General features: G+C 41.4%; 2 protein-coding genes across 4 annotated transcripts in view; one reads left to right on the forward strand and one right to left on the reverse strand.

Annotated features, from left to right (window-relative positions):
- Positions 1-20,508, reverse strand: part of LOC111142965 (GC-rich promoter binding protein 1 like 1) — a 61,149-nt gene extending 40,641 nt beyond the window's left edge. Inside the window, exon 1 of one of the 2 annotated variants that reach the window (XM_022496321.1) lies at positions 20,493-20,508. The gene's annotated coding sequence lies outside the window, so the exon portion shown is untranslated. Of the gene's footprint in view, positions 1-19,861; positions 19,988-20,492 lie in introns of those variants that run through there. The other variant, XM_022496320.1, reaches the window with a different exon arrangement.
- A 1,136-nt stretch (positions 20,509-21,644) lies between these two features.
- LOC111142988 (transmembrane protein 69) overlaps positions 21,645-26,568 on the forward strand; it is a 6,570-nt gene continuing 1,646 nt past the window's right edge. Inside the window, exons 1-2 of one of the 2 annotated variants that reach the window (XM_022496364.1) lie at positions 21,645-21,891; positions 23,670-23,810. In XM_022496364.1, coding sequence (XP_022352072.1) covers positions 21,712-21,891; positions 23,670-23,810 — 321 coding nt within the window. In that variant the 5' untranslated portion in view covers positions 21,645-21,711. The remainder of the gene's footprint in view (positions 21,892-23,669; positions 23,811-26,568) is intronic. The other variant, XM_022496365.1, reaches the window with a different exon arrangement.

Consider the following 26,568-nt stretch of genomic DNA (forward strand, 5'->3'; position numbering starts at 1 on the left):
TACCACATGGATGAACCTTGCAAACATTATGCTAAGTGAAAGAACCAAATACACAAAGTGACACATATTATGATTCCATTTGTATGAAATACCCAACCCACAGAGACAGAACACAGATTAGTGGTTACCAGAGCCTGGGAGGAAGGAATTGTGACTGCTTAATGCATAAGAGATTTATGTTTGGGATAATGAAAAAGTTCTGTAACTGGACAGGGGTGACAGATGCAAAAAACTGTGAATGTATTTATTGCCACCAAATTTTATACTTTAAAATGGTTACAAGAGGGACACCTGGGTGGCTCAGTCAGTTAAGCATCTGCCTTTGGCTCAGGTCATGACCTCAGGGTCCTGGGCTTCAGACCTGCCATCAGGCTCTTTGCTCAGCAAGGAGCCTGCTTCTCCCTCTGCCTGCTGCTCCCCTTGTTTGTATCCTGACAAATAAATAAAATCTTTTTTTTTTCAAGATTTTATTTATTTATTTGACAGACAGAGATCACAAGTAGCAGAGAGGCAGGCAGAGAGAGAGGAGGAAGCAGGCTCCCTGCTGAGCAGAGAGCCCAATGTGGGGCTTGATCCCAGGATCCTGGGATCATGACCTGAGCTGAAGGCAGAGGCTTTAACCCACTGAGCCACCCAGGCACCCCAAATAAATAAAATCTTAAATAAAAATTTTAAAAAATGGTTACAATAGTAAATCTTAAGTATATTTTGCCACAATTTAAAAAGTATAATAAAGCAGTTTAAGTCAAGAGAAATAGTCAATATTAAATATAAACAATGCTCAGGACACTTGGGTGGCTCAGTCGGTCAGGCGTCTGCCTTCGACTCAGGTCATAATGAGTCCCACATCACGCTCCCTGCTTGGTGGGGAGCCTGCTTCTCCCTCTGCCTGCCGCTCCCCCTGCTTGTGCTCGCTCACTCTCACTCTTTATCTGACAAATAAATACTAAAAAAAAAAAAATATATATATATATATATACGCTCTACCTCATCAATTTTTATTCAGGTTTTAGTAACTGCTTTTGCTCTCTCCCTGCAACATGTATATCAGGATTATCTGTATCTGAATACTTGATCCAAGCACCCATTCATAAACATTTGCTCAATATCTTACCTTTTCCAAACCCATGACTTATCGGGCACTTATCACACCTGGAAATCTACAAAGTACTTCACAACATGATCTCATTTTATCCTTTAATTATAAGCTTGTAATGCAAGGAGAGAATGTCCCTGCCAAGAACCTTCCCTCAATCTCTTCTACCTTAGGCTCCCTTTACTATTCTGTGTTCTTGATTTCAATCCATCATTTTCTTCACAGTCCAGCAGTGTCACCATCTACTACTTCTGGTAACTTCAACCTCCATCTACACTGGTTTCACCTCAATTAACAGCAACAACAAAAAAACAAACCACACCCACTTCTCCCCGAACTTTAAAGCAAAACCCCTTCCTAGAGTCTATTTCTTTTTAGTTATTTATGTTTACTTCCCCTAGGTCTTAATAAACTTCTATCAAGAGCAGTGTATCCTTAGTGTCTTCATTTTCTCACTTCCCCATTTTTTTTTAAAGATTTTATTTATTTATTTGACAGTCAGAGATCACAAGTAGGCAGAGAGGCAGGCAGAGAGAGGGGAAGCAGGCTCCCTGCTGAGCAGAGAGCCTGTTGTGGGGCTTGATCCCAGGACCCTGAGATCATGACCTAAGCCAAAGGCAGAGGTTCAACCCACTGAGCCACCCAGGTGCCCCTCACTTCCCCATTTATTCCTTGGTTCATAGCAAATAACTTTTCTCTTGTAACTCCAAGGAACACAGATTATGTCCTGGTTCCAAAATCTGATGGGTAGCTCCCAGTTTCTTTACCTCTAAAATGAAAGTGATACTATTTCACATGTTGATCTGAAGATGAATAAACCAAATATTTAAAAAATGAGAAACATCACATTTTAATCAAAGGATGGATAAAACTAAATATAAAGCCAGAAGAATTATTTAGTACTATTCTGGGAGAATTTTCTTTCTTTCTTTCTTTCTTTTTTTTTTTTTTTTTTTAAAGATTTTACTTATTTGAGAGAATGAGAGAGAGAAAATGAGAAGGGGAGAGTCAGAGGGAGCAGACTCCCGCTGAGCAGAGAGCCTGATGTGGGACTCGATCTTAGGACTCCAGGATCATGACCGAGCAGAAGGCAGTTGCTTAACCAGCTGAGCCATCCAGGTGCCCCTATTCTGGGAGAATTCTTAAAACTAATCTGTGTAACTCTTAACACACTTTATCCTTTCTTCCTTACTCCCACTGACACCAGGTTAGCCATCCATTCCAGAGATTAACAACGACAAAAAAATGAGGCAGGAGCGTCTGGCTGACTTAATTAGTAGAGCATGTGACTCTTGATCTTGGGGCCATGAGTTCAAGCCCCACATTTGGTGTAGAGCTTAAACTAACGAAGGCAGGGTCTAAAATGGTAAGGGACTTATCTGAGGTAACACATCTAATAATCAGTTAGGTCAGGCCTGGAATCAAGTCTTCACTGCCTTCTGAATTAACATTGTGGTTCTTATTCTCCAGTCATAAAGTACGCTTCCTAAAATTAGAAAATTAGAACAAACTCCTTAAAGTCTTTTTTTTTTTTTTTTAAAACTCCTTAAAGTCTTATGGAACAAGTGTACTAAATAGGGAATTTAATTAGTTTAAATACGGGGGGGGGTTGCCTTTCTTCTTATACTCCTCTTATTATTTTTGTTAACCAAATCTGGCTTCCAGGCAAAACTCAAAAGACTTGAAAATAATACATTTTTGTGATAAGAAAAAAACACATCCTGAAATGTGGCTGGTAAGCACATGACTCCATCTTAATAAAACTTCAATCTCATGTCCTTAGCCATGAGAATACCTAAAAGAACAGGACCATAAATCCCAACTCCATTATAGGGAAAATAATTCAAAACATGTACTACTGAGCCATGAAGCTCCAACGACCTGCCACATCCACATCTAGCTGAGAAAAAGAAAGCAGAGAAGCCACAAGATGTTCTTTCTGCAAAAGATTATTAGGCTCATGCCAAATGACCAGCTAAAAGGGGTAAGTGAACCTGAAGAGTTTGAAAGGAACTTCCCTACCTTCCACTTCCATGCTCACTTCTTTAAAACTGACCTGGGGCCTGGTAGCTGAGTGGGTTGAGTGTCCGAATCTTGGTTTCAGCTAGGACCATGGTCTCAGGGTCATGGGATGTGGCCCCACATTTGGCTCCATGCTTGGCGAGGAGTCTGCTGGAGAACACCCCGCACCCGTAGTCAAGGCATCACGTTGGGTCTTTTTTCCCAACTCCCCAGTTCAAAAGTGTCCTTCCCCTTCTCACCCATCTTACTGTGATGTACTACCTTAAGTGTATTAAAAAGAAAAAGAGTCTTTTGATTCACCTTGGAGTATTTTTAAGATTTTATTCATTTATTTGGCAGAGATCACAAGTAGGCAGAGCGGCAGGCAGAGAGAGCGAGTGAGCGAGCGTGGAGGAAGCAGGCTCCCTGCTGAGCAGACTCCGATGTGGGGCTCTATCCCAGGACTCCGGGATCATGACCTGAGCTGAAGGCAGATGCTGAACAACAGAGCCACCCAGGCGCCCCTGGAAATGTGTTTTTTAAGATTATTTTTTTCACACAGAGAGAGGGATCACAAGTAGGCAGAGAGGCTGGCAGAGAAAGAGGGAAGCAGGCTCCCTGCTGAGCAGAGACCCCCCCCCCCAATGCAGGGCTTGATCCCAGGACCCGGAGATCATGACCTGAGCTGAAGGAAGAGGCTTAACCCACTGAGCCACCTAGGTGCCCGAAAATGTGTTTTTAAAAAAAATATACATATATATTAAACATATGTTGGGAGTTTATATTACTTTTAAAAAAGAAAAGATTTTATTTATATTTGTCAGAGAGAGCTGCGGGGGAATAAGCAGGGGGAGTGGCAGGCAGAGGGAGATGCAGGTTCCCTGCTGAGCAAGGAGCCTGTTGCAGGACTCAATTCCAGGACCCTATTCCAGGACCCTGAGATCTGAAGGCAGACACCCAACTGACTGAGCCACCCAGGCCTCCCTACATTACATTTTCTTGACTAGGTATTCAGGAAGAAACATTTCAATTAACTTTTGCTGAAAGATTTCAGATACTATAAATCCATATTCATTTTTAAGTGTAAATCTTTTGTTCACTGTCATACATCTAGCATTTCAATGCACATTTACTCATTCCTCCCATATACTTATTTGCTTAATATAAAGTGACTTCATGAATTCTGTTTCAAAAAGTTCCAAGCAAAATAAATCACGCTCTTAAAAACAGAACAACTACATTTATACATTACGTAGGACAAGCGGTCCTGAAATGCAATCTAGGATATAGTACCTTAAACTTATAAACAACAAAAACCACTTCATTTATTTTTTTTTTTTAAAGATTTTACTTATTTATTTGACAGAGAGATCACAAGTAGGCAGAGAGAGGAAGAAGCAGGCTTCCCGCTGAGCAGAGAGCTGGATGTGAGGCTTGATCCCAGGACCCTGGGATCATGACCTGAGCCGAAGGCAGAGGCTTTAACCCACTGAGCCACCCAGATGCCCCAAACCACTTCATTTAATTCCGGTGATTTCTCCCCCACAGATGTTGACATCCTATTTTAATTCTAAAGCAAAATTACAAGCACATCCTCAACCATTTAATGAAATTTTTATTTCTACCTGCATTAGACGCAATAATTCAAAAGTTACCTCTATTACACCACTGAGGTTTGGTGCTAATATAATTTTTTAAGTTTCACTTATTTTAGAGAGAGAAAACATGGTTGGGGTGGGGGCAGGGTGCAGAGGGAGAGGGAGAATCCCAAGCTGACTCCATACTGAGTGGGGCGCCCCATGCAGGGCTTGATCTTACCACCCCGAGATGAAAACCCCAGTGGAACTTAGCAGTCAGATGCTCAACTGACTGAGCCCACCCAGGTGCCCCTCTAATATAAAATTTTTAAGTAACCTATGGGAAAATCCAAAAATACGCAGTATCTAATTTTTAACCAATCTTGTGTTTAATTTTAGCTTCATAAAGCTCCTATAATAGGTTAGTCATTTGGTAAGTCTTCTTTAGAAAAGGCTTTGGGGACTATCTCTTAGAAACTGATCAATATAATGACTGGGTAACAAATCATTAAGCAGATCAGACAGTTTACAATCTGTGTACCGGCATACTTTGGAGATGTTAATAGATTTCAGTTCCAGACCACCACAGTAAAGCACTTATTATCACTACAGAACTAGTTAAATGAATTTTTTGGTTTCACAGTGCAGAACAAGTTGTTTATACTGAATTATAAAGGGTACAATAGCATTATGCTTAAAAATAATGTACATACAGCTTTATTAGAAATCCTTTATTGCTAAAAAATGCTAAACATAGTCTGATTTTCCCACTAGTCATCTTTTTGCTGGTGGAGGGTCCTGACTTGGATGTTCCTATAGCTTCTGTATCAGCACTCACTGCTCCACCTCGTACTTTTCTGTTACAGAGATGGCTTCTTTCCTCCAACCTCATGAACCCACCTCTGCTAGCTTTGAACCCTTCTTCTGCAGCTTCTACCCCTCTTTCGGCCTTCACAGAACTGAAGAGAGTTAGGGTCTTGCTCTGGATTAGGTTTTGGCATAAGGGAATGTTATTATATCTGGTCTGATCTTCTATTCAGGCCACTCAACTTTCATGTTAGCAATAAGGCCATTTCGCTTTCTTGAATGGCATTCATGTGTTAACTGGAGTAGCACTTCTAAATTTCTTCAAGAAATTTTCCTTTACAGTCACAACTTGGCTAACTGGCTCAAGGAGCCTAGCTTTTGGCCTATCTCCTCTTTCAACATGCCTTCCCCACATAATCATTTCTAGCTTTTGATTTAAAGTGAGGCACCTGCAACTCTTCCTTTCACTGGAACACTCATAGGCCATTGTAGGTTTATTAACTGGCCTAATTCCAACACTGTTGTGTCTCAAGGAATAAGGAAGTATGAGGAGTGGGAGAGAAACAGGGGAGCAGTCAGAACAAACATTTATTAAGTTTGCTATCTTAGTAGTACTCCAAAACAATTACAGTAGTAACATCAAAGATCACTGATCACACATCACCATAACAAATATAGTAATAACGAAGAAGTGTGAAATATGGGTGTCTGGGTGGCTCAGTTGGTTAAGCGTCTGCCTTTGGCTGAGGTCATGATCCCAGAGTCCTCGCATGCTCTTTCTCATTTATGTACTCTCAAAATAAAATCTTAAAAAAAAAAAAAAAAAAAAAAAGGAAAAGTTTGAAATATTGCGAGAATTACCAAAATGTGATAGAGAGATATGAAGTGAGAAAATGCTGTTGGAAAAATGGCAGCAAAAGACTTGCTCAACACAGGTTGCCATATATCTTCAGTCTGAAAAAAATGCAGTGTCTGCGAAGTGCAACGAAACAAGTCATGCCGGTATTCCACAAAACTGAAAAAAGGATGTAACCTAGTTCTCAGCTAAGAGATCACTAAAAATAACTTGATGACAGACTGTGAAATGATCCTTGGTAAATAACTGAAATAATTCAAAGAAGTGAGTGGCACTGATGTAACAAACCATATACAGCATTCTTAGAAATCACATTCAGGGGTACCTAGGTGGCTCAGTCGGTTAAGAGGCCAAGCTGCTGACTCTTAATTTTGGCTTGGAGTGCCTGGGTGGCTCAGTAAGTTGAGAGCAATGGATTTGTGGTTTCAGCTTGGGTGGTGATCTCAGGGTCGTGGGAATGGGTCCTGTATCGGGATCGTGTTGAGTGTGGAGCCTGCTTGGGATTGTCTCTCTCCCTCTTCCTCTGCCCCTTCCCTACGCCCTATGCATGTACACACCCTCTCAAAAAGATTCTCTCCCCCTCTGCCCCTTCCCCTGCTCATGCTCTCTCTCAGATAAATAAAATCTTAAAAGAAAGAGAGAGAAACGTCCCCTCCACCCCCCTGAGAGTACACCCATGGAGGGGATGGAGGGATGAGGGATGGGTTGGGGGGGGGCAGAGAATCTTTCTTTTTTTTTTTTAAGATTTATTTATTTGTCAGAGATCACAAGTAGGTGGGAGAGGCAGGCAGAGAGAGAGGGGAGGAAGCAGGCTCCCTGCTGAGCAGAGAGCCCGAGGCTTTAACCCATTGAGCCACCCAAGCTTCCGGAGAGAGAGAATCTTAAGCAGGCTCCACACCCAGCGTGGAGCCTGATGTGGGGCTCAATTTCACGACCCTGAGATCATGACCTGAGCTGAAACCAAGACTCAGATGCTTAACTGAGCGAGCCACCCAGGTGCCCTGCCAATCCTGCCAATCCCATCTAAAATGCCTTCTCGTGGTTTCCATCATATCATTAGACCAGCAGTTTTCAGTGTTAGACTGCAGCAAGCCACAGAATTTCAAAGTATGTTTCAAAGGCTGATACTGTCAATTTTATTTAGATAAGCAAAACATTAAAAAAAATCCTAAAAAAGAAATCCTAATAATACCACTTCGTAAGAGAAAAGGCAATAATGCTGTAAAATACAGACAAATCTGGGAAAAAAGGACAGCTCATTTAAAAAAAAATTGGCGTCCTTACACATATACTCTTCACAAAGAGCTGGTGAAATCTTTCTCAGAGAGAAGCATGAGTGGCAATCACTGCATTAAGAGAACCTGGTCTTCTCCTTATGATCCTTGTGTTTACTCCTTTTTCTTCTGCCTTGTAAATATAATGGCTACTTAAAAGCTTTAATGCAGCACTTTTTTTTGTTTCTCTGTTAATTTCTTCATTGTCTCAATCAAAATTTTTAATCTTCAGTTCTCATCCCTAAGTAGGTGACTTAAATGAAGTCCCACTTCATGAAGCATGTTATCACATATGTACCTATACTTAAGCATCTATCACAGTGCATTTCATTTACCTGTTTACATACCTATCTCCCCTACAAACAGGGCACACTTGCATAGGGATTAACAGCAAATGGGATAATTTCTTAGTAGAGATAGTGTGCCCATTAAATAATAACTTCTTCAAGAGATGTCAACAGGGGCATCTGGGTGGCTCAGTGGGTTGAGCCTCTGCCTCCAGCTCAGGTCATGATCTCAGGGGCCTGGGATCCAGCCCCACATCAGGCTCTCTGCTCGGCGGAGAGCCTGCTTCCTTTCTCCTCTCTCTCTCTGCCTGCCTCTCTGCCTACTTGTGATCTCTCTCCTCTCTGTCAAATGAATAAATAAAATCTTAAAAACAAAACAAAACCCCAACCAACTAGAATGTGGACTCACATCTTAAACCACACATAAAAATTAACTTTAAGGGCTTCTGGTGGCACAGTCAGTTAAGCAGCTGGCTCTTGGTTCTGGCTCAGGTCATGATCTCAGGATCCTGGGATTCGGTTCTGCATTGGCTTGCACCCAACTCAAAATCTGCTTCAGGATTCTCTCTTTCCCTTTTCACATCCCCCAGCTTGCTTGTGTTCATTAAAATAAATAAATAATGCTTTTAAAAAAGTAACTTTAAGTGGATCAAAAGGTCTGAATTTAAGAGCTAAAAGTAAACAGGAGCAAATTTTTGTGATCTTAGGTTAGGTAATAATCAATTAGATATTATCAAAATTAAAAATGTTTATGCTTCAGGGGTACCTCGCTGACTCGCTCAGAAGGGTGTGCAATTTTTGATCTCTGGGTCTTGAGTCTGAGCCCCACGTTGTATGTAGCTATTACTTAAATAAATGAAACTTAAAAAGTGTGCTTCAAAAGATGGGACACCCTCAAGAAAGTGAAAAGACAACCCAAAGACTTAGACAAGATACGAGAACAACCCAAGTGTCCACCATGGATGAATGGCTCAAGAGGGGAACCTGGGTGGCACAGCTGGTTAAGCATCCAATTCTTGGTTTCAGCTCAGGTCATCATCTCAGGGTGCTGAGATGGAGCCCGGCATCTAGTGCAGCACTTAGCCTGGAGTCTGCTTAAGTTTCTCTCTCCCCTTCCTTCTACCCCTCCCCACTGCTTGCTCTCCCTCTCTCTAAAGTAAATAAATCTCAAAAAAGAAAAAATGTATCATCCTTACCACACATAGAATATTATTTAGTTATAAAAAAGAATGAAATCAGGGCCTGTGTGTGGCTCAGTTGGTTAAGTGTTTGCCTTCGACTCAAGTCATGATCCCAGTGTCCTGGGACTGAGTCTGTGTCGGGCTCCTTGCTCAGCCAGAAGCCCTGTCCCTCTCCCTCTGCCCTGCTCCCTCTCCCTCTGCCCTGCTCATGCTCTCTCACTTAAAAAAAAAATAACAACAACAACAACAAAAAAAAAAAAAAGAAAGAAAGAAAGAAAGGAAGAAAAGAAAAGAAATAGAAATAGAAATCTTCCCATTTGTGGCAACATAAATGGACCTCAAAGGCATTATGCTAAATGAAGTTAAGCAGAAAAAGACAAATACCCTGATCTCTCTTATCTGTGGCATCTACAAAAACATCAAAAGGTATAAACTTCCAGTTATAAATTTCAGTCATGGGGATATAACATACAACATGGTGAACATAACTATACTGCAATGCATTATTTGAAAGTGGATGAGTGATCCAAAAGTGCTCATAACCAGAAAAAAATTTTCTGGCAATGTATAGTGATAGATATTAACTAGACTTACTGTGATCATTCTACAACATATACAAATATCTTATCGTTATGTTGTACACATGAAATAAATATAATATTGCATGTCGGTTATATATCAATAAAATAAAGAACTCTTACAAACAACAATAAAAAGACAAATAACCCAATTTAAAAAGTGGTCAAGGGCAGCTGGGTGGCTCAGATGTTTAAATGTCCAACTCTTTATTTCCGCTCAGGTCGTGATCTCAGGGTTGTAAGATTGAGCCCTAAATCTGGCTCCACTTTCTGCAGGGAGTCTGTCTGAAACTCTCTCCCTCTGCCCCTCCCCCCAACTTATGTGTGTGCACTCTCTGTCAAATAAAATCTTCAAAAAATAAAATTTTTTAAAAAAGCAAAGGATCTGAATAAACATTTCTCCAAAGAAGATATTCAAATAACTACTAAGCATAGGAAAAGATGCTTAACATCATTAGCCACAAGGGAAATGCAAATCAAAACCACAATGAAGATACAATTTCACACCTACTAAGATGGTTGTAATAAATGATGTAATAACAAGTGTTAGGATGCAGAGAAACTGAAACCACCATATACTGCTGGTGGGAGTGTAAAATGCTGCAGGCTCCCTGAACACAGATTCTCAAAAAGCTAAACAGAGTTACCATATGCACACCATATGCAGAGTTACCAAGTGCACTCCAAAAAGATCCAAGAAAGATGTAAAAATCCGTTCACACAAAAGCTTGTATGCTCATAGCAGCAGTGTTCATAATAAAGAGCCACAGAGAGGCAACAATTCAACAATTCAAATGCCCATCAATTCTGATGACTGGACACACAAAAAGCAGAATATTCACATAACAGAATAGGATACGTCAATAAAAACAAATAAAACACTGATACACAGTACAATGTAGATGGAACCTTAAAAACATTATGCTAAGTGAGGAAAGTCAGACATAAGCGATCACTTACTGTGTAATTCTATTTACATGAAAAGTCCAGAATAGGCAAACCTGTAGAGACAGGAAGATTAACAGTAGCCTACTGCTAATGGTTATGGAGTTTCTTTTTGGGGTGATAAAAGTATTCTAAAATTTGACAGTGGCTGTGGTTGTATAACTCTGTGAACATACTTAAAAAAAAATCACTGAACTGTACATACTCATTTTAAAAAATGATTTTATTTATTTATTTGACAGAGAGAGAGAGAGAGAGAAACACACAAGTAGGCAGAGGGAGAGGAAGAAGCAGGCTCCCTGTTGAGCAGAGAGCCTAATACAGGGCTCAATACTGGACCCCAGGATCATGACCCAAGCCAAAGGCAGATGCTTAACTGACTGAGCCACCCAAGCACCTCTGAATTGTACATTTAAAATGTGTCAATTTGGGGTGTCTGGGTGGCTCAGTTGGTTAACTAATCCCATGATCTCAGAGTCCTGGGATTGAGCCCCCCATGGGATTCCTCGCTCAGTGGGGAGTTGGCTTCTTCCTCTCCCTCTGCCCCTCCCCCCCACTGCTCATGCTTGCTCTCTCTAATAAAATCTTATTTATTTATTTAATGTGAATTTTAGATTATGTAAATCTCAATAAAGCTGTCTTTAAAAAATTAGGACAATGATTGATAAGGGACTGAGAACTTTTAGTGCAAAGTAACACCATGCAAATTATTTTCTTGTTGCAAGAAGACTCACTGTTTAATATATGGATCAGACTTTTTTTTAAGATTTATTTTTTTATTTGAGAGAGAAAGAACGAGAGAGAGAGAGAGAGAGAGAGAGAGCGCGCGCGCGCGTGCTCGCAGGAGAGGAGAAAGGTCAGCTGGAGAAGCAGACTCCCTGCCGAGCAGGGATCCCCCCCCATGTGGCAGGACTCCACCCCCAGACTCCAGGATCATGACCTGAGCTGAAGGCAGTCACTTAACCAACTGAACCACCCAGGTGCCCTGGATCAGACTACTATTATCTTAATCTAAGGATCAATCTTAGCATTATGAAATTAGGTCAAGGAGGTATTATGTATTTAATAAATACAATGCAGAATGATATAGCTACAATGTATTCTGGCCAAAAATGTTTTGATGTGAATCTATCAAATTTTTAGATGTACACTTTAGAGAAAAATAGAAGAATTAAAGGGACAAACTAAAAGACAACACAGAATGCAACTGTACAAAACAATTTTCATGACAGCGCAGTCTCAAACTCAAGTCTCACTGAAAAATAAGGACTATGCTAGATTAAAGAGATCTAAGGAAATTAAAGTGTTACATGTAACAAGGTCTTGGATCAGATAATAGTATTGAATAGCTAGCTGTATGGTTCTATTTTAGATAAGCTGGAGGAATTGATTTTTTTTTTTAAGATTATTTAAGGGCAGGGGAGAAGGGGCAAAGAGAGAGAATTTTCATTCACATACTCTCCCTGCTGAACGTGGAGCATGATTCCATGACCTAAGAGATCATGACCTGAGTTGAAACCAAGAGTCAAATGCTTAACCAACTGAATCACCCAAGCGCCCCAGGAATTAAAATTGTACCTGGATATTAGAAGAAATGAACATTTACTCACACTAAAGAATGGGTATCACTAATTAAAAAAGCAAGTTGCAAGTTAATTTTATTTTAGTAAAATAAAAACCTACATACATGTGCTTATACAAAGAACTGGAAAAAGTATACTAAAAGTTACAGTAGTGATTTCTAGATGAGGAGAATATTTTTATTTTTGCACATATATATTTCCTAATATTCTATCCAGCATAACATTGCTTTTATAATAATAATCTTTAAAAGACAGAAAACTGGGTGCCTGGGTGGCTCAGTGGGTTAAAGCCTCTGCCTTCAGCTCCGGTCATGATCCCAAGGTCCTGGGATCAAGCCCCACATCGGGCTCTCTGCTCGGCGGGGAGCCTGCTTCCGCCTCTCTCTCTGCCTGCCTCTCTGCATACCTGTGATCTCTCTCTCTCTGTGTCAAATAAATAAATAATCCTTTAAAAAAAATAAAAATAAAAATAAAAGACAGAAAATTAGGGACGCCTGGGTGGCTCAGTTGGTTGGACGACTGCCTTCGGCTCAGGTCATGATCCCGGAGTTCCGGGATCGAGTCCCGAATCAGGCTCCCAGCTCCATGGGGAGTCTGCTTCTCCCTCTGACCTTCTCCTTGCTCATGCTCTCTCTCACTGTCTCTCTCTCAAATAAATAAATAAAATCTTAAAAAAAAAAAAAAAAGAAAATTACATGGGGAGCTTTACTACACTAATAGTGCACAAGCCTTACTCCAGCTAAATTTTAAAAGGTTTAAACTTTTAAACTGCTTTAAAAATTTGGGAGTGGATAAAACGGAAAATTCTTGTCTTGTATTTAAAAAAGACATTCATATAAGTTTTTCACTTCTTGAGATATGAGACTACCCTAAACAGAGGGTATTACAAACAAAATCTTCTAGAAGGTGCAAATTATATTAGCCAATTTTATAAATGAGGGTCTTTGGTTGAGAAAAAGAAACTATACTTAAGTAGACTAAACAGAAAAGGAATTTACCAGAAATATATTGGGAGTTCAGAGAATGACTGAGAGCCTCCTTGACTTTGCAAACACACAGAAACCATGTAAAGCTAAGCAGTCAAAAAATCACCAGCCAAGGTCACACATCACCGGAAGAGCTGCTTAAGAAACTGCCCAGCTAGTACTGCCACTGCCACTGCTACTGCCACAAGCCAATGGAATAGATTCTAAACTGTTCTTGCTTCTCTGCATCTTTTCCTCCAGATCCAAGTCTCCAGACAAGTGTCTGTGACTGGCACAACTTGGGTCACAACTGCCAGGTGTTCAGGACAGAAAGTGTATACATAAGGTACGTATATATACACTTGTTATATACACACAGCCTTTCCAGCTTCCTCTCCTACTAAGATTCACAAAAAGGCAATATATGAAGGGGATTAAAAAGGTAAAGGGTCAAAAAGAAACACCAAAGATCACTTTAAGACCCAATTAGAATGTCCAACACAGGAATCTTGCCAGTCTTACCATCAGTAATAAATTTTAATCATTGTGTTACTTCTGCTTCATTGTTACAAAAAACATTTCCTAAAGGTAATTTCACAAAATGCAAAATTTTTCAAGAATAAAATTTATTAACCTTTCTCAGGTAACCTCCTTTCCAATATTGTTCATTCAACAGTCATGAACACTTTCTGCAATCGTAACTAAACACTCAACTATCCCACTGACAGAAACGGAATTTACAGGACCCCTGGGTGGCTCAGTCAGTTAAGGGTCTGCCTGTGGCTCAGGTCACGGTCCTGGGGTCCTGGGATGGAGTCCCTCATTGCATCAGGCTCCTTGCTCTGCAGGGAGCCTGCTTCTCCCTCTCCTGCTGCTCCCCCTGCTTATATGCTGACACTTTCTCTCTGACAAGCAAACAAAATCTTAAAAAAAAAAAAAAAAAAGAGAGAAAGAAAAGAAATGGAATTTACTTAAATCACAGAAGTTCCAAGTAAGAATAGTATGTTACAGAAACTTATTTATTAACTAATGCAATTTGACACATTAAATTCTGACTTTAAGATTTAGGTAACTAATCCACTAGATTTATTCAAGTATCTGAAACTCTTAAGGTTTTAAAACCAGCAAAAATGTTTTTATAGCATTTGCTCCAAAAGTCACTATATCAACTACACTACAAACAAACAAGCCATTTAGTTGTGATAACTTTTATCAAGTATTTGCAGCTACACTGACCCTGAAAGGCACCAGTTTCCTAATGGGGAACAGACTATTTGTCACATCTAAAAAACTACACATAGTTTTTATAACTGAGGGGAGTAATAGTAGTGAACACTTTATCACCAGACATATATTTTTACTTTAAGCTCATTTTATTTACAAGCATTTCTACAAATTTCTTCTCAAGAATAAACTCTGCTTTCAATCCAAACATTACTTTTAAGGTAGAAGAGCAGACTGGATCTAGCTAGTTCTGCCAGGTACTAGCTGTATAACTTTGGGCAAGTCACTCCACCCCTTTTTGCTTCAAATCTTTATGATTTGGAGACTGTTGGAAAGTTGATGATTAAATGGTGAATAAAGGTAGTGTTAAGAATATGCCTGGATGTTTTCCCCTGGGGTGTGAGAGGGAGAAGTGCCTGCCCAACAGCGGAAGTTCAATAGGTGTTAAGAATAAAATGCTTAAGGAGGTTGGGAGGGGGGCATAAGCAATAGGGGGAAAAGTGTTTTTAGATGTATTTATTTATTTGAGAGATAAAGTGCAGACGGGAGGGGCGGAGGGACAGGAAGAGAGTTTTAGGCAGACTCCTCACAGAGGGCAGAGCCTGAGGTGGAGCGTGATCTCAGGACCCAGAGATCACGACTGAGCTGAAACCAAGTCTGATGCTCAACCAACTGCGCCACTCAGGTGCCCTGGGGAAAAGTTTTGAGAAGAAAAATTTTCAAACCAAACAGGCTAAGAAAACTATTCACTAGTAACCAAAACCAGAAAACAAAACCATTGCAAACCCAGCATACTCAGCTCAATTTTATATACAAAAATACATACTATGAAGAAAAAGAGGACAGGGAAAACAGTGCCTGGGAAAGTTAACATTAAGTTGGCAAACCAAATGATCCATTTTTACATACATAACAAAGGAGGGTAAATAACTCTTCTAATTACTCTGTACTGCTCAATAGAGAAATTTTAAGGAAATTATATATATGAGAACCACTTAACAAACCATGAAAAAAAGAAATCCAAATGCACAGTCACCTATGAAGTTAGTCTTCTCCTCCCCGCCCCCCAACAAATCTCAATGTAAGCCTCATATCCAATTACCAATTTATAAGAATTCAGGAAAATCTCGAATATGGCAATTGTGCAGGATAAATAATCCAGTTTCTTCAATAAGCGCAAGAAAAAAAAAAAAACAGAAGAAATGTACAAATTAAGAGGTTTGAAAGAATGCCAGTTATAGTATATGGGAACTGGATTCTGATTCAAATAAACTAGAAAAATCAACACAAAAATACCCAAGAAAGAAAAATAAGAACACCCATGTGCAACAATCTGTTCAGATTTTAATGAATTTCATTTGATGGGTAAAAGGGCATTCATGCAGACAATTTTATACAGTTTAACAATTATGAAGTGCATGGTTTTAAGAACTCTACAAACAGTATTTTATTTATTTGCCACATTCACACGGAGAAGTTACTATTATCCCCCATTTAACAAAGGAAGAAATAGGCACAAAAATTTCACTTTAAACTCTCCCAAGATCACCAAGCAGTAAGTGGCAATGTGGCAATGTGGAGATTCAAATCCAGGCTGTACAGCTGAGGCCCTTAATTACCATACCATCTCTCTATATGATGTGGCAGAAACTGAGCTTTAGAATCAGAGAAAGCTGCCTGAATCCAGATCTCTCACTGTATTATGTAAATTAATTAACTTCTTGGAACCTGTGTACACTCACTGTAGAAGGGTTAATATTATCTATTTCTAAAAAGTATTTTGAAGAATGAGATTATAGGGGCACCTGGGTGGCTCAGTGGGTTAAGCCGCTGCCCTCGGCTCAGGTCATGATCTCAGGGTCCTGGGATCGAGTCCCACATTGGGCTCTCTGCTCAGCGGGGAGCCTGCTTCCCTCTCTCTCTCTCTGCCTGCCTCTCTGTCTACTTGTGATCTCTGTCAAATAAATAAATAAAATCTTTAAAAAAAAAAAAAAGAATGAGATTATATATGTTGGACTCTATTACAGCCTCTAGCTTATGAAGCCCGCAATAAACTACCCTTCCCATCAGACCTCATAGACTAATTAAAAAGTAGAGCTAATAATTCATAAACATACAGCAGGAACACTGGAATGACTCTACCTTTTAATTAAATAGCCAAAGAGCCCCCCCCAAACAACTTTTCAATATACTTCAAAGGCAGCAATAATTCAGAAGAGAATTTTTTTATATAATGAAATTTAAACTTACAACCAGAAGAAACAAGAGTCTGAAATCTGAAGTATAGCTAAACTTAAATGAATTTATTTTTCTGAAAACAAAATATATTTCCACACGAACAGACCTACTAATCAGAAAAGTGTACTAAAACTTTGCTCATTCTGGTAATTCGTTAGCCTGACATCTGGTTAACATAAGGCAACACAGTTTTATCATAGAAAAGGAAGGTAAACATAACAAGTATGTTAAAAGCCAACTTTTTTTTTTAAGATTTTATTTATTTATTTGACAGATAGCAATCATACATAGGCAGAGAGGCAGGCAGAGAGAGAGGGGGGAAGCAGGCTCCCTGCTGAGCAGAGAGCCCAATGTGGGGCTTGATCCCAGAACCCTGGGATCACGACCTGAGCCAAAGGCAGAGGCTTTAACCCACTGAGCCACCCAAGCGCCCCAAAAGCCAACTTCTTTGAGAAAGTTTTCTATGTTGTCATCCTGTAACATATTCCACTTATCTTTTAAACTACTAAGTTCTTTGTTAACAAAATGTTTTATGATTATTTAGCTATGTCTAGCCTTTAGTACACCAAAACTGGCACCACAGTAGATAGAGCCTGTAGCATTTCTTGAAATGAAAAGGAAAAAAAGCTGATTGCTTTCATAAAGGAAAAGAACTATTTGACTTCTTGAAATATTTGCCCAGTATATTTGAAATCACCTATCAAAATTCATATTACATAACATTAGCAATATTTTACTTTAGTTAAGACTGACTACCTGTGGGCGAAAGAAGTTCAGCTATTCTTACAGAACTACTTTTCAAGTTTGATTGTAGCTGGTTTTGTTTTTGGGCAGACCTCAGTGGGAAATAAAAATCAGAGTCTGATTTAGAAATGACTAGGACAACGAAGTCTCAGCATACCAAATATTAAATTCCAGACAATGGCAACTATAGTCGTATGTGTGGTAACATGATATCAATGTGCCACCTAGATTTTTCCTCCCATCTATTTGAAAAACCACAAACATGGTTTTTCCATGAAGTAGTTTTTAAATTGGGATCCTTTAAAATTGTTGTGCCTCTCACCTTTCCAACAGTCTTATTTTCATAGTTAAAGCAAGCACCCATAATGGTTAATGACTTATAAACAGACTGCTTAGGTCCCTGCACATTACTTATCACTGTTACTAAGTACCTACAATTTAACCATATAACAAAGATATGCAATCTGCTAAGTATGATTCATAATTGTGTATTATATCTTTAAGAATTTAAAAATGTATTATAAGCAGAAATGTGTTCCAGATTCTTTATCATTCCGAAGTTATTAAAATGGTTGCATGTGCCCGCTTCAGCCAAGGTTTTAAGCAGCTACTGATGAGAAAATTGGTGAGCTGCATTTATTCAAAATAAAAAAGCTTACTAACATCGACTCCCCATTTCAAGAACTGGTAAGATACCATCCAGAATCAAATGAAAAAATATTTATATCAACATGTACAAACCATTTTGAGTACCCAAGTTTACGGGTTCAGCAGGCAAATGGCAAAACATAAAGCAAAGGACCTGTAATTCTATAGAGCACTTTAAATGTTTTTCTTATAAAATCACCAAAATAATTTAAGAACAACAACAAAAAAAAATCCCAGGTATTCAACACAAAAGGTAAACTTTTGTGTTGAAAGAATAGAGGAAGGTAAAGTGAAACTGACTCCCTAGGGAAGATGACAACTTATTTTACTATTAATTCTCAAGTTCTCATTCACAACTAGCATTTTATTATTTTTATCTTTCAGACAGATTGCAACCTGAAACTGAAGCACCTTTCCAAACACTAAGTTATCTGTTCTTGGTTTCCACTGTATGCCTTTGTGTTCTCAGTTAAACTTCTGGATCTAATGGCTTAAAAAAATAATAATAAAAGGCTAACAAAAAGACAGCCTTTTGTTTGAAAGGGCACAACAATCAGGAGCTACAGATTTAAAGTTCGTTTTCACTTGCCTCACCACTGCAATAACTGTCCTCAACTTAAGAGCACTCTTGACTCCCTTTCAAATATTACAGGCCAGAAGTCCACGAAAATACAAATCTAAGTCTCCTGAAGACTACCAGTCACTCTACTTTTGGAAGGAATTTACAAAGAAACGTGTGCCTTCTGTTACTAAACTCAAACATGAACCACCATTAACTTTTTTTTTCCTGGTAAGCAATAAGTATCAACGTTAAGAGCGTATTTCGACAAATAATGCAAACCAACCTCAGAGCACAAAGTTAGCTGATAAAATTACCATCATAGCACAATTTCAAAACTATAAGCAACCACACACACACACACACACAAAAAAGAAGAAGCAGAAGAAGAAGAAGGGAAAAAAAAACAAAACAAAACCGCACCCACTCTTACGTAAACTTTCGGAGTAAGCAAACTTCTTTAGCCTCACCTTTGTTTTTACCTAAAAGAACTCTTCAAGACAAGACAGCAATTCCAAGAAGACCAAAATATCCAAAGGATTCAGCTGTTCTCCTCCTGGGAGAAACCACCAAAAATTTAAGACATGGTAACGTATTTAAGTTACCGAAGCTTAGGGCACTTCCCCAAGCTACAGCCATTTTAGATTCAGCCTTTCTTCTGAATTTCACGGGGGTGGAGAGAGGTAGATTTAAAACAGAAAAAAATCCTCCTTAAAACTCTCCAAGATCGACTAGCTTTTTTGGGGGGGAGGGAGGCAATCCGTAGGTGCTGAATACCTACTTAATCTAAATCAAAGAAAACACCTCGATATCAAGAACCGAAACGGTGGTGGTTAAAGCTCTTCTTTTCCCCTCAGATGCCCCACGGCTGACTTACACGATTTTTCCCTCCTTCAATTTTCCTTCGTTGGAAAACAAAAGCCCTTGGCTCTAAAGAAAGAAAAATAAACCCGTAAACCAAGCCACTCAACCATCGACAAGCCGGAACGCCTGGAGAGGAGCCAGGGAGCCGCAGGTGAGCGTTCCGACCGGAAGACCAAAGTTGAAATAGGAGCGCTCGGGCAAAGCCGCGGCGACACTCGACTGCAAAGCTCCTCGTGCGGGGGGAGGTGCCCCATCCGAACCACAGGACCGCTGGCCCCTCGGCTTCTCTCCCCCCACCCCGACCTACACCAACCACCTGTGTGAGAGCCTCCTTCAACTAGTTCCAACAGCCGGTTGTTTGGGCACCGGGCGGAGCCCCGGGCCGGAACGACTCCAGATCCTCTGCCGCCCAGTTGTCCGGAACCCCCACTTACCCGGCAGCCGTGGGGCTACAGCTAGGGGCCAGAAGCAGCGTCTGAGGGCGCGTCCCCAGCTTCCTGATCCCGCAGAGGTGGAGAGCCCACAACCATAACAAAGCTCTTCCCAAAATGGCTGCCCGGCCCACACGGCCCTGGAGGGGCAGGGGGGAGGAGCGACGACCAGGCCGGCCCTCCCCCACCCCGACCCCGCCTCACACACGCCCACCCGCTCGCACAGCCCACAGGAGCGCAAGCGCAGGAGCCCTGTTCCGGTGACCCTGCGGGCGCCCCACGTCTCCAACGTTCCGCCGCGTGAACGGCAGTTATTCCCTACGCCGTTCCCCACCCCCCCTTACCGCGGCTCCAGACTGTGCATGGCTACCCCCACCCCTCTGCAGACTTGAATGCTCTGCCTTTCCTCGTGGCTTCTCAGAGAGGGCGACCAGCCGAGTTTGGAACCCCTCTTATTTCCCGGCCCAACACAGGGCCTGGATGCCTGTGAATGAGTGGGTGGGTGTGTGTGTACCGTTTTCCCCGCCCCTTCACCCTCCGGTACCCCACTTCTGGGCATGCTCGCGTCCCCAGACTACCCGTGCAAGTACTAGCAAACCGGTTTCGCAGGATCGTGATTTCCGACCCTTCCCACCTTCCGCTCCTTCCTTCACGTGCGCGCCTCGTTAGGACTCCAGCCCCCAGCGGACCACACCGCCGTGCTCCCGAGGCCTGCGCCGCTGGGTCCGTCGCGCTACCCTCTGGGAGTGGTAGTTCCGCCCCACGGCTGGCGTCACGCCCCTGGCCCAGCGCAGGGCGGATTTCTGTCTGGAGCCGGCTCCCAAGCTGGGGCGGAGAAGTTGTTTCTCTGACCCAAAGTCTTATTGGATATCGCACTACTAGAAGGGGCGGTGCTGCCATGATAGAGAAGGAAACAAAAGTGAAAGCCTATCGCGGTCAGAAGCGGTTACTATTACGAAGAAATAGTAGTGGGCGCCTTCTGCACGGGACGTTAAGCCGTATGATGGCCGACAACCACGAAGCTCCATTACCCAGGATCCGGAGGAATTGAGCAACTGGCCAGCGTGGGCCGTTGCAGCTCTGTTTTCAGAAGGCCGCTCAAATTGTCTGGTGCTGTGTCCTTTGACAGAGTATGAAATGGAGGCCCAGGGAAGAAAAGAGAGTTGTCCAAGGTCACAGAGCCAACAAATAAAAGTTAAAGCAGAGGGCGACAGAAGGAACGATCTAACTTTTCAGATCAACCCTAAACCCAAAACTGTTATAACCACTCCTACGGAAGCGAGAATCCTGCCCTTTGTGCTTTTTATTTTTTTAAGATTTTATTTATTTATTCGACAGACAGAGATCACAAGCAGGCAGAGAGAGAGGAGGAAACAGGCTCCCTGCTGAGCACAGAGCCAGATGTGGGGCTGATCCCAGGATCCTGGGATCAAGACCTGAGCTGAAGGCAGAGGCTTTAATCCACTGAGCCACCCAAGCGCCCCGTGTTTTTTATTTCTTAATGGAGTCTCCAGGTCCAAGCAAAGAGAATGGAAGTAAAAAGTTTTGTTTTTCTTAGTGTTAGTAGTTCAGGACCCAAACACAGAGGTGCCCCATCCATCCTAGAAAACCCTGTTGTGAGTTCCAGAAATGGCGAACAATTTGGCCAAGTTGTACTTGGCCTAGACTCCAAATCTTTCCTACCTTCCTACAACACCATCACTTTAGGATTGTTTTAGTAGTTGTGCTCTACCTGTCCGAACTCGAGGGTCAGATTCTGATGCCTGAGAAACCTGGAGAGGGGAGGTAAGGACCATTCAAGTACCCTACGGACTTCAAAAGCTGGCTTCCAGAATTAAGATTTCTTTAAAAGAATGACCCAAGATGAACACCCGGCATGGGAACCAGTCAGCACTGGTCAAGTCCCCACCCGGACTCTTTTTTTCTGTTCCCAGGAAGTGGAGGGGACTGCCAAACCCCATCTACCGGAAGTGCCTTTTCGTGAGTGTCTGGAGTTCTTGCTGCTCTGCGTTCCAATTCCCGGTTCGACACTGGCAAGTATACTTACATATTTAACAGCAGGGCTGCTGCCACACTGTGCAAATTGGGGGGAGGGGCGTTGGGGGAGGCACCGAGGGTTGAGAGTAAATCAAAGCCGCTGGGAATGTCAGGCAGTTTCCCGAGGATCCTTGGGTTCTCACAGCGCGCCCTTTTCTCAGGAGTCCGCTCTGAGGCTTGCAGTTTGCAACTCTTTCCTCTGGGACGGTGGCAGTATCGGGCGTTTTCACCTAAATTGAGTGGATTGACCCTTAGGTCTTTGCCTTCCTCACCAGTTGCTGTCCCCGGGATATAGGCCATCGGTCTCCATATAACACCCATGAGTTGGAAAGCGCATGGTCACAGTGCAGAGAGAGTTCCAACTGTGAAGAGAGCGTTGAGATTTTTAAGTGGGGTGGTCTGGAAAGCCCTTATGCTTTTGACCAACAGTGAGTGTGTGGGTCCTGCAGATATGTGTGTTTGGAAGTCAGGAAGTGGATGTCAGGTGCCATCTAAGATGTACTCAGAGGCCCTGGCTAACTTACCTCCCTACGTCTTTGTTAAAGAGTGAAAACATTGACTGGTATACAGGATTTCTCTACCCATCCCTAAGAGCTGTGACCTAGAAATAGTTCATTAAAATATTTAACTAGGTAGCAACTGTGGTTTTTGGGTCTTTTAGACAGTTCATTCTCTTGGTTAACAATGAAACTCATGTAAGACAGATCTAGATTCATATTCTCAACCACTTACTGGCTGCTCATTTAGAGTTCTTAACCATTTCCTCTTGTGTAGGGTGGGAATATAACTTTTATTTTTTGAATGCTTACTTTATGTCAGGGACCGTTTGCAGCTCTTTACATAGATCAATTCTTATTTCTAAAGTGAGTGAACTGCAACATGACAAAGTTAAATATGTTTGCAAAATCACATGCCATATAAGTGGTGAAGCCAGGATCCCAACACAAATTGTTGATTCCAGAATCTTAACTCTAACCTAACAGGCTATACTGTCTCTCAGAATCAAGGTGATGAGGTTATTGTTTTCAATGAGTTAAGGCAGGGGTGCCTGGCTGGCTCAGTGGGAGCATGTGGGTGTAGAGATAACTTAAAAATACTTTTTTAAAAGAAGATTTTATTTGACAGAGGGAGATCACAAGTACACAGAGAGGCAGGCAGAGAGCAGTGGGGGGGGGGGGCAGGCTCCCTGCTGAGCAGAGAGCCCATTGCAGGACTTGATCTCAGGACCCTGAGATCATGACCTGAGCTGAAGGCAGAAGCTTAACCCACTGAGCCACCCAGGCACCCTTAAAAATACTTCCTTAAAAATAAATAAATAAATAAATAAATAAGTTAATGCATATAAAACACATAATTACATTTCTTGGTTCACAGCTAAATTGTATTAATTGCTACCATCATTATTTTGAGCTGTAAACACCTAGGGTGAAAAAAGAGAACAGAGAAGCTATAACCTTCGGTTTTAAAGATAAGAAAACTACACTTCAAAGAAGCAATTTACCCAAGGTCACACAGCTGGGGAATTATAGAAGTGTTTGTAAAATATAGATCTGTCTCTGTGCAATACCTTTTCTGTTACACCAAATAGCAAAAGCTAAAAGAATGGATCAGAGAAGAAAAGGATTATTTACTTAATGTATTACTGATTTCTGGACAGCATTAATGATTGTTTTCAAAGGCAAATGTGTTATATGGAAAAAATTCTCGGGTTCCTACTTGTACAAAATTATGCATAAAATGAAGAAAATTTAGTAACATTTTGTTTTCTATACAGCAACATGCTTCTGATTCAGCTCCTCCACTTAGCTGTAAAAATGCATTAATCACAACTGCCTGGTATCTTCCTGAGCAAGATTTTACAGTGGGACCCAGTATGCTTCATTTTATCCAGAAGTTTTCTCAAGCATCTTCAAAGGTTGGCTTATTCAGCAAATACTTGCGGGCACTGCTTTGCTGGGGCAATAGCAATGGGAAAAAAAAGACACATCCTTATCCTTATATGTTTAGGTGATGGGGTAAAGGGTGGATAAAATACAAATAAGTAAAATATTTTATATTACAAGTGGTAAGTCTTCTGGAGAACTATAAAGCAGGGAAGGGGAATAGGGAATATCAACAATAGGCTTAGGATTGCACTTAAAAATAGAGGGGTCATGGGGGCCTGGGCTCAGTCAGTCAAGCAGGTACCTTTGGCTGGGGCCCTGATCTCAGGATCCTGGGATCCAGCCTAATGTGGGGCTCCGTGCTGAGAAGGAAGTCTGGTTTTTCCTCTCTCTGTGTCCCTCTCCCACTGCTCATGCTCTCTCTCTTGCTGTCTCTCAAATAACTAATATCTTAAAATAGAGGGGCCAGGGATGCTGACTTGTGATCTCAGGGTAGTAAGTTCAAGCACCATGTTGGGTGTAGAGATCACTTAAAAATAAAAAAATCTTAAAAAAAAATAGGGGTGCTTGGTAGCTTAGTCGTTTAAGCATCTGACTCTTGATTTTGGCTCAGGTCATGATCTCAAGGTCCTGGAATTGAGCCCCGCATTGGACTCCATACTCGGGGGGAGTCTGCTTAAAGATTCTCTCCCTTTGCCCCTCCCCAAACTCATGTTGTCTTACCCTCCCTGCAATAAACAAATCTATTTTTTTAAAAAAGAGAGAGAGAGGTAAGAAGAGAGGGAATCAGCCATGCAAGTAGCTCAGGGAAGAACTTTTCAAAGAAAAGGAAAAGGCCCCAGGATGGAATCATTTCCTAGCATTTTAAGGAGTCACCAAGATTCTTAAATAACTTTATTTCTTCTTTCATCCAGTGCTTTTTGAGTTATTGTTCATCTGTTAACTAGTTGAAGTCTGGAATCTGCTCACTAAAGCACAGAATCAGCAGTAAAGTTTACTCCTTTGGGCATATACCATGAAAGGCACTGGGGAAGTTTGTTTTGTTTTGTTTTAAAGATTTTATTTATTTGACAGAGATCAAGAGAGGGAGCACAAGTAGGGGGAGTGGGAGGAGAAGCAGGCTGAATCCCAGGATTCAGATCATGACCTGAGCCCAAGGTAGACGCTTAAGGATGGAGCCACCCAGGGGTGCCCCTGGTTTTGTTTTGTTTTTTTTTTTTTAAGGAAAGAAAAAATTACTGGCCTGGTTCTCAAGTATATTGAGACAGACAAACACATGTTGTTGTTGTTGTTTTTAAGATTTTATTTGTTTGAGAGAGAGTGAGAATACAAGCAGGAAGAGTAGGAGAGGGAGAAGCAGGCCCCCGGCAATGTGCAGCTCAATCCCAGGACCCTGGATCATGACCTGAGCCAAAGGCAGACACTTAACCCATAGAGCCACCAGGTGCCCTGATAAACATATGATTTAAATTCACTGTGAAAATTATGATGGGAGTGTGCGTAAAGTATTTATAGGAGTATTAATTCAGATTGGGGAAAGCTTCATGCTGAATTTTAAAAGATAGATTCCCTAGACAAAAAAGTAGTTGTTAGGGGGCACTTGGGTGGCCAGTTGCTTAAGTGTCTGACTCATGATTTCAGCTCAGGTGTTGTGGGATCAGGCTCCACAGTGGGCTTGGAGCCTGCTTGAGATTCTCTCCCCTTCTCCCTTTGCCCCTCCCCATTCCCCATCCCCCCAAAAAAAAGAAAAAGAAAAAAATGTACTATGTTAGAATTCTAGGCAAAGACATATAGGAAGGCAATTAACAAGTCAGGAAATGACAGATGCTGGCAAGGATGCAGAGAAAGGGGAACCCTCCTACACTGTTGGTGGAAATGCAAGCTGGTGCAACCACTCTGGAAAACAGCATGGAGGTTCCTCAAAAAGTTGAAAATAGAGCTACCTTACAACCCAGCAATTGCACTACTGGGTATTTACCCTAAAGATACAAACGTAGTAATCTGAAGGGGCATATGCACCCCAATGTTTATAGCAGCAATGTCCACAATAGCCAAACTATGGAAAGAACCTAGATGTCCATCAACAGATGAATGGATAAAGAAGATGTGGTATATATATATATACATACACACACACAATGGAATACTATGCAGCCATCAAAAGAAATGAAATCTTGCCATTTGCGATGATGTGGATGGAACTAGAGGGTATTATGCTTAGCGAAATAAGTCAGTCGGAGAAAGACAACTCTCATATGATCTCCCTGATATGAGGAAGTGGAGATGCAATGTAGGGGGTTTGGGGGGTAGGAAAAGAATAAATGAAACAAGATGGGATCGAGAGGGAGACAAACCATAAGAGACTCTTAATATCACAAAACAAACTGAGGGGGGCCAGGGGGAGGGGTGTAGGGAGAGGGTAGTGGGGTTATGGACATTGGGGAGTGTATGTGCTATGGTGAGTGCTGTGAAGTGTGTAAACCTAGCGATTCACAGACCTGTACCCCTGGGGCTAATAATACATTATATGTTTATAAAAAAATTAAAAAAAAAAAGACATATAGGAAGGCATGGAGTTATGGAAAGTATTCAGTGTTTCTTTCTTTCTTTTTTTTTTTTTTTAAAGATTTTATTTATTTATTTGACAGACAGAGATCACAAGTAGGCAGAGAGGCAGGCAGAGAGAGGAGGAAGCAGGCTCCCTGCTGAGCAGAGAACCCAATGCCGGGCTCCATCCCAGGACCCTGGGATCATGACCTGAGCCGAAGGCAGAGGCTTTAACCTACTGGG

The sequence above is a fragment of the Enhydra lutris genome, unplaced genomic scaffold, assembly GCF_002288905.1.
Source record: "Enhydra lutris kenyoni isolate GAN:26980312 unplaced genomic scaffold, ASM228890v2 scaffoldscaffold9, whole genome shotgun sequence".
NCBI classification, from domain to species: Eukaryota; Metazoa; Chordata; class Mammalia; order Carnivora; family Mustelidae; genus Enhydra; species Enhydra lutris.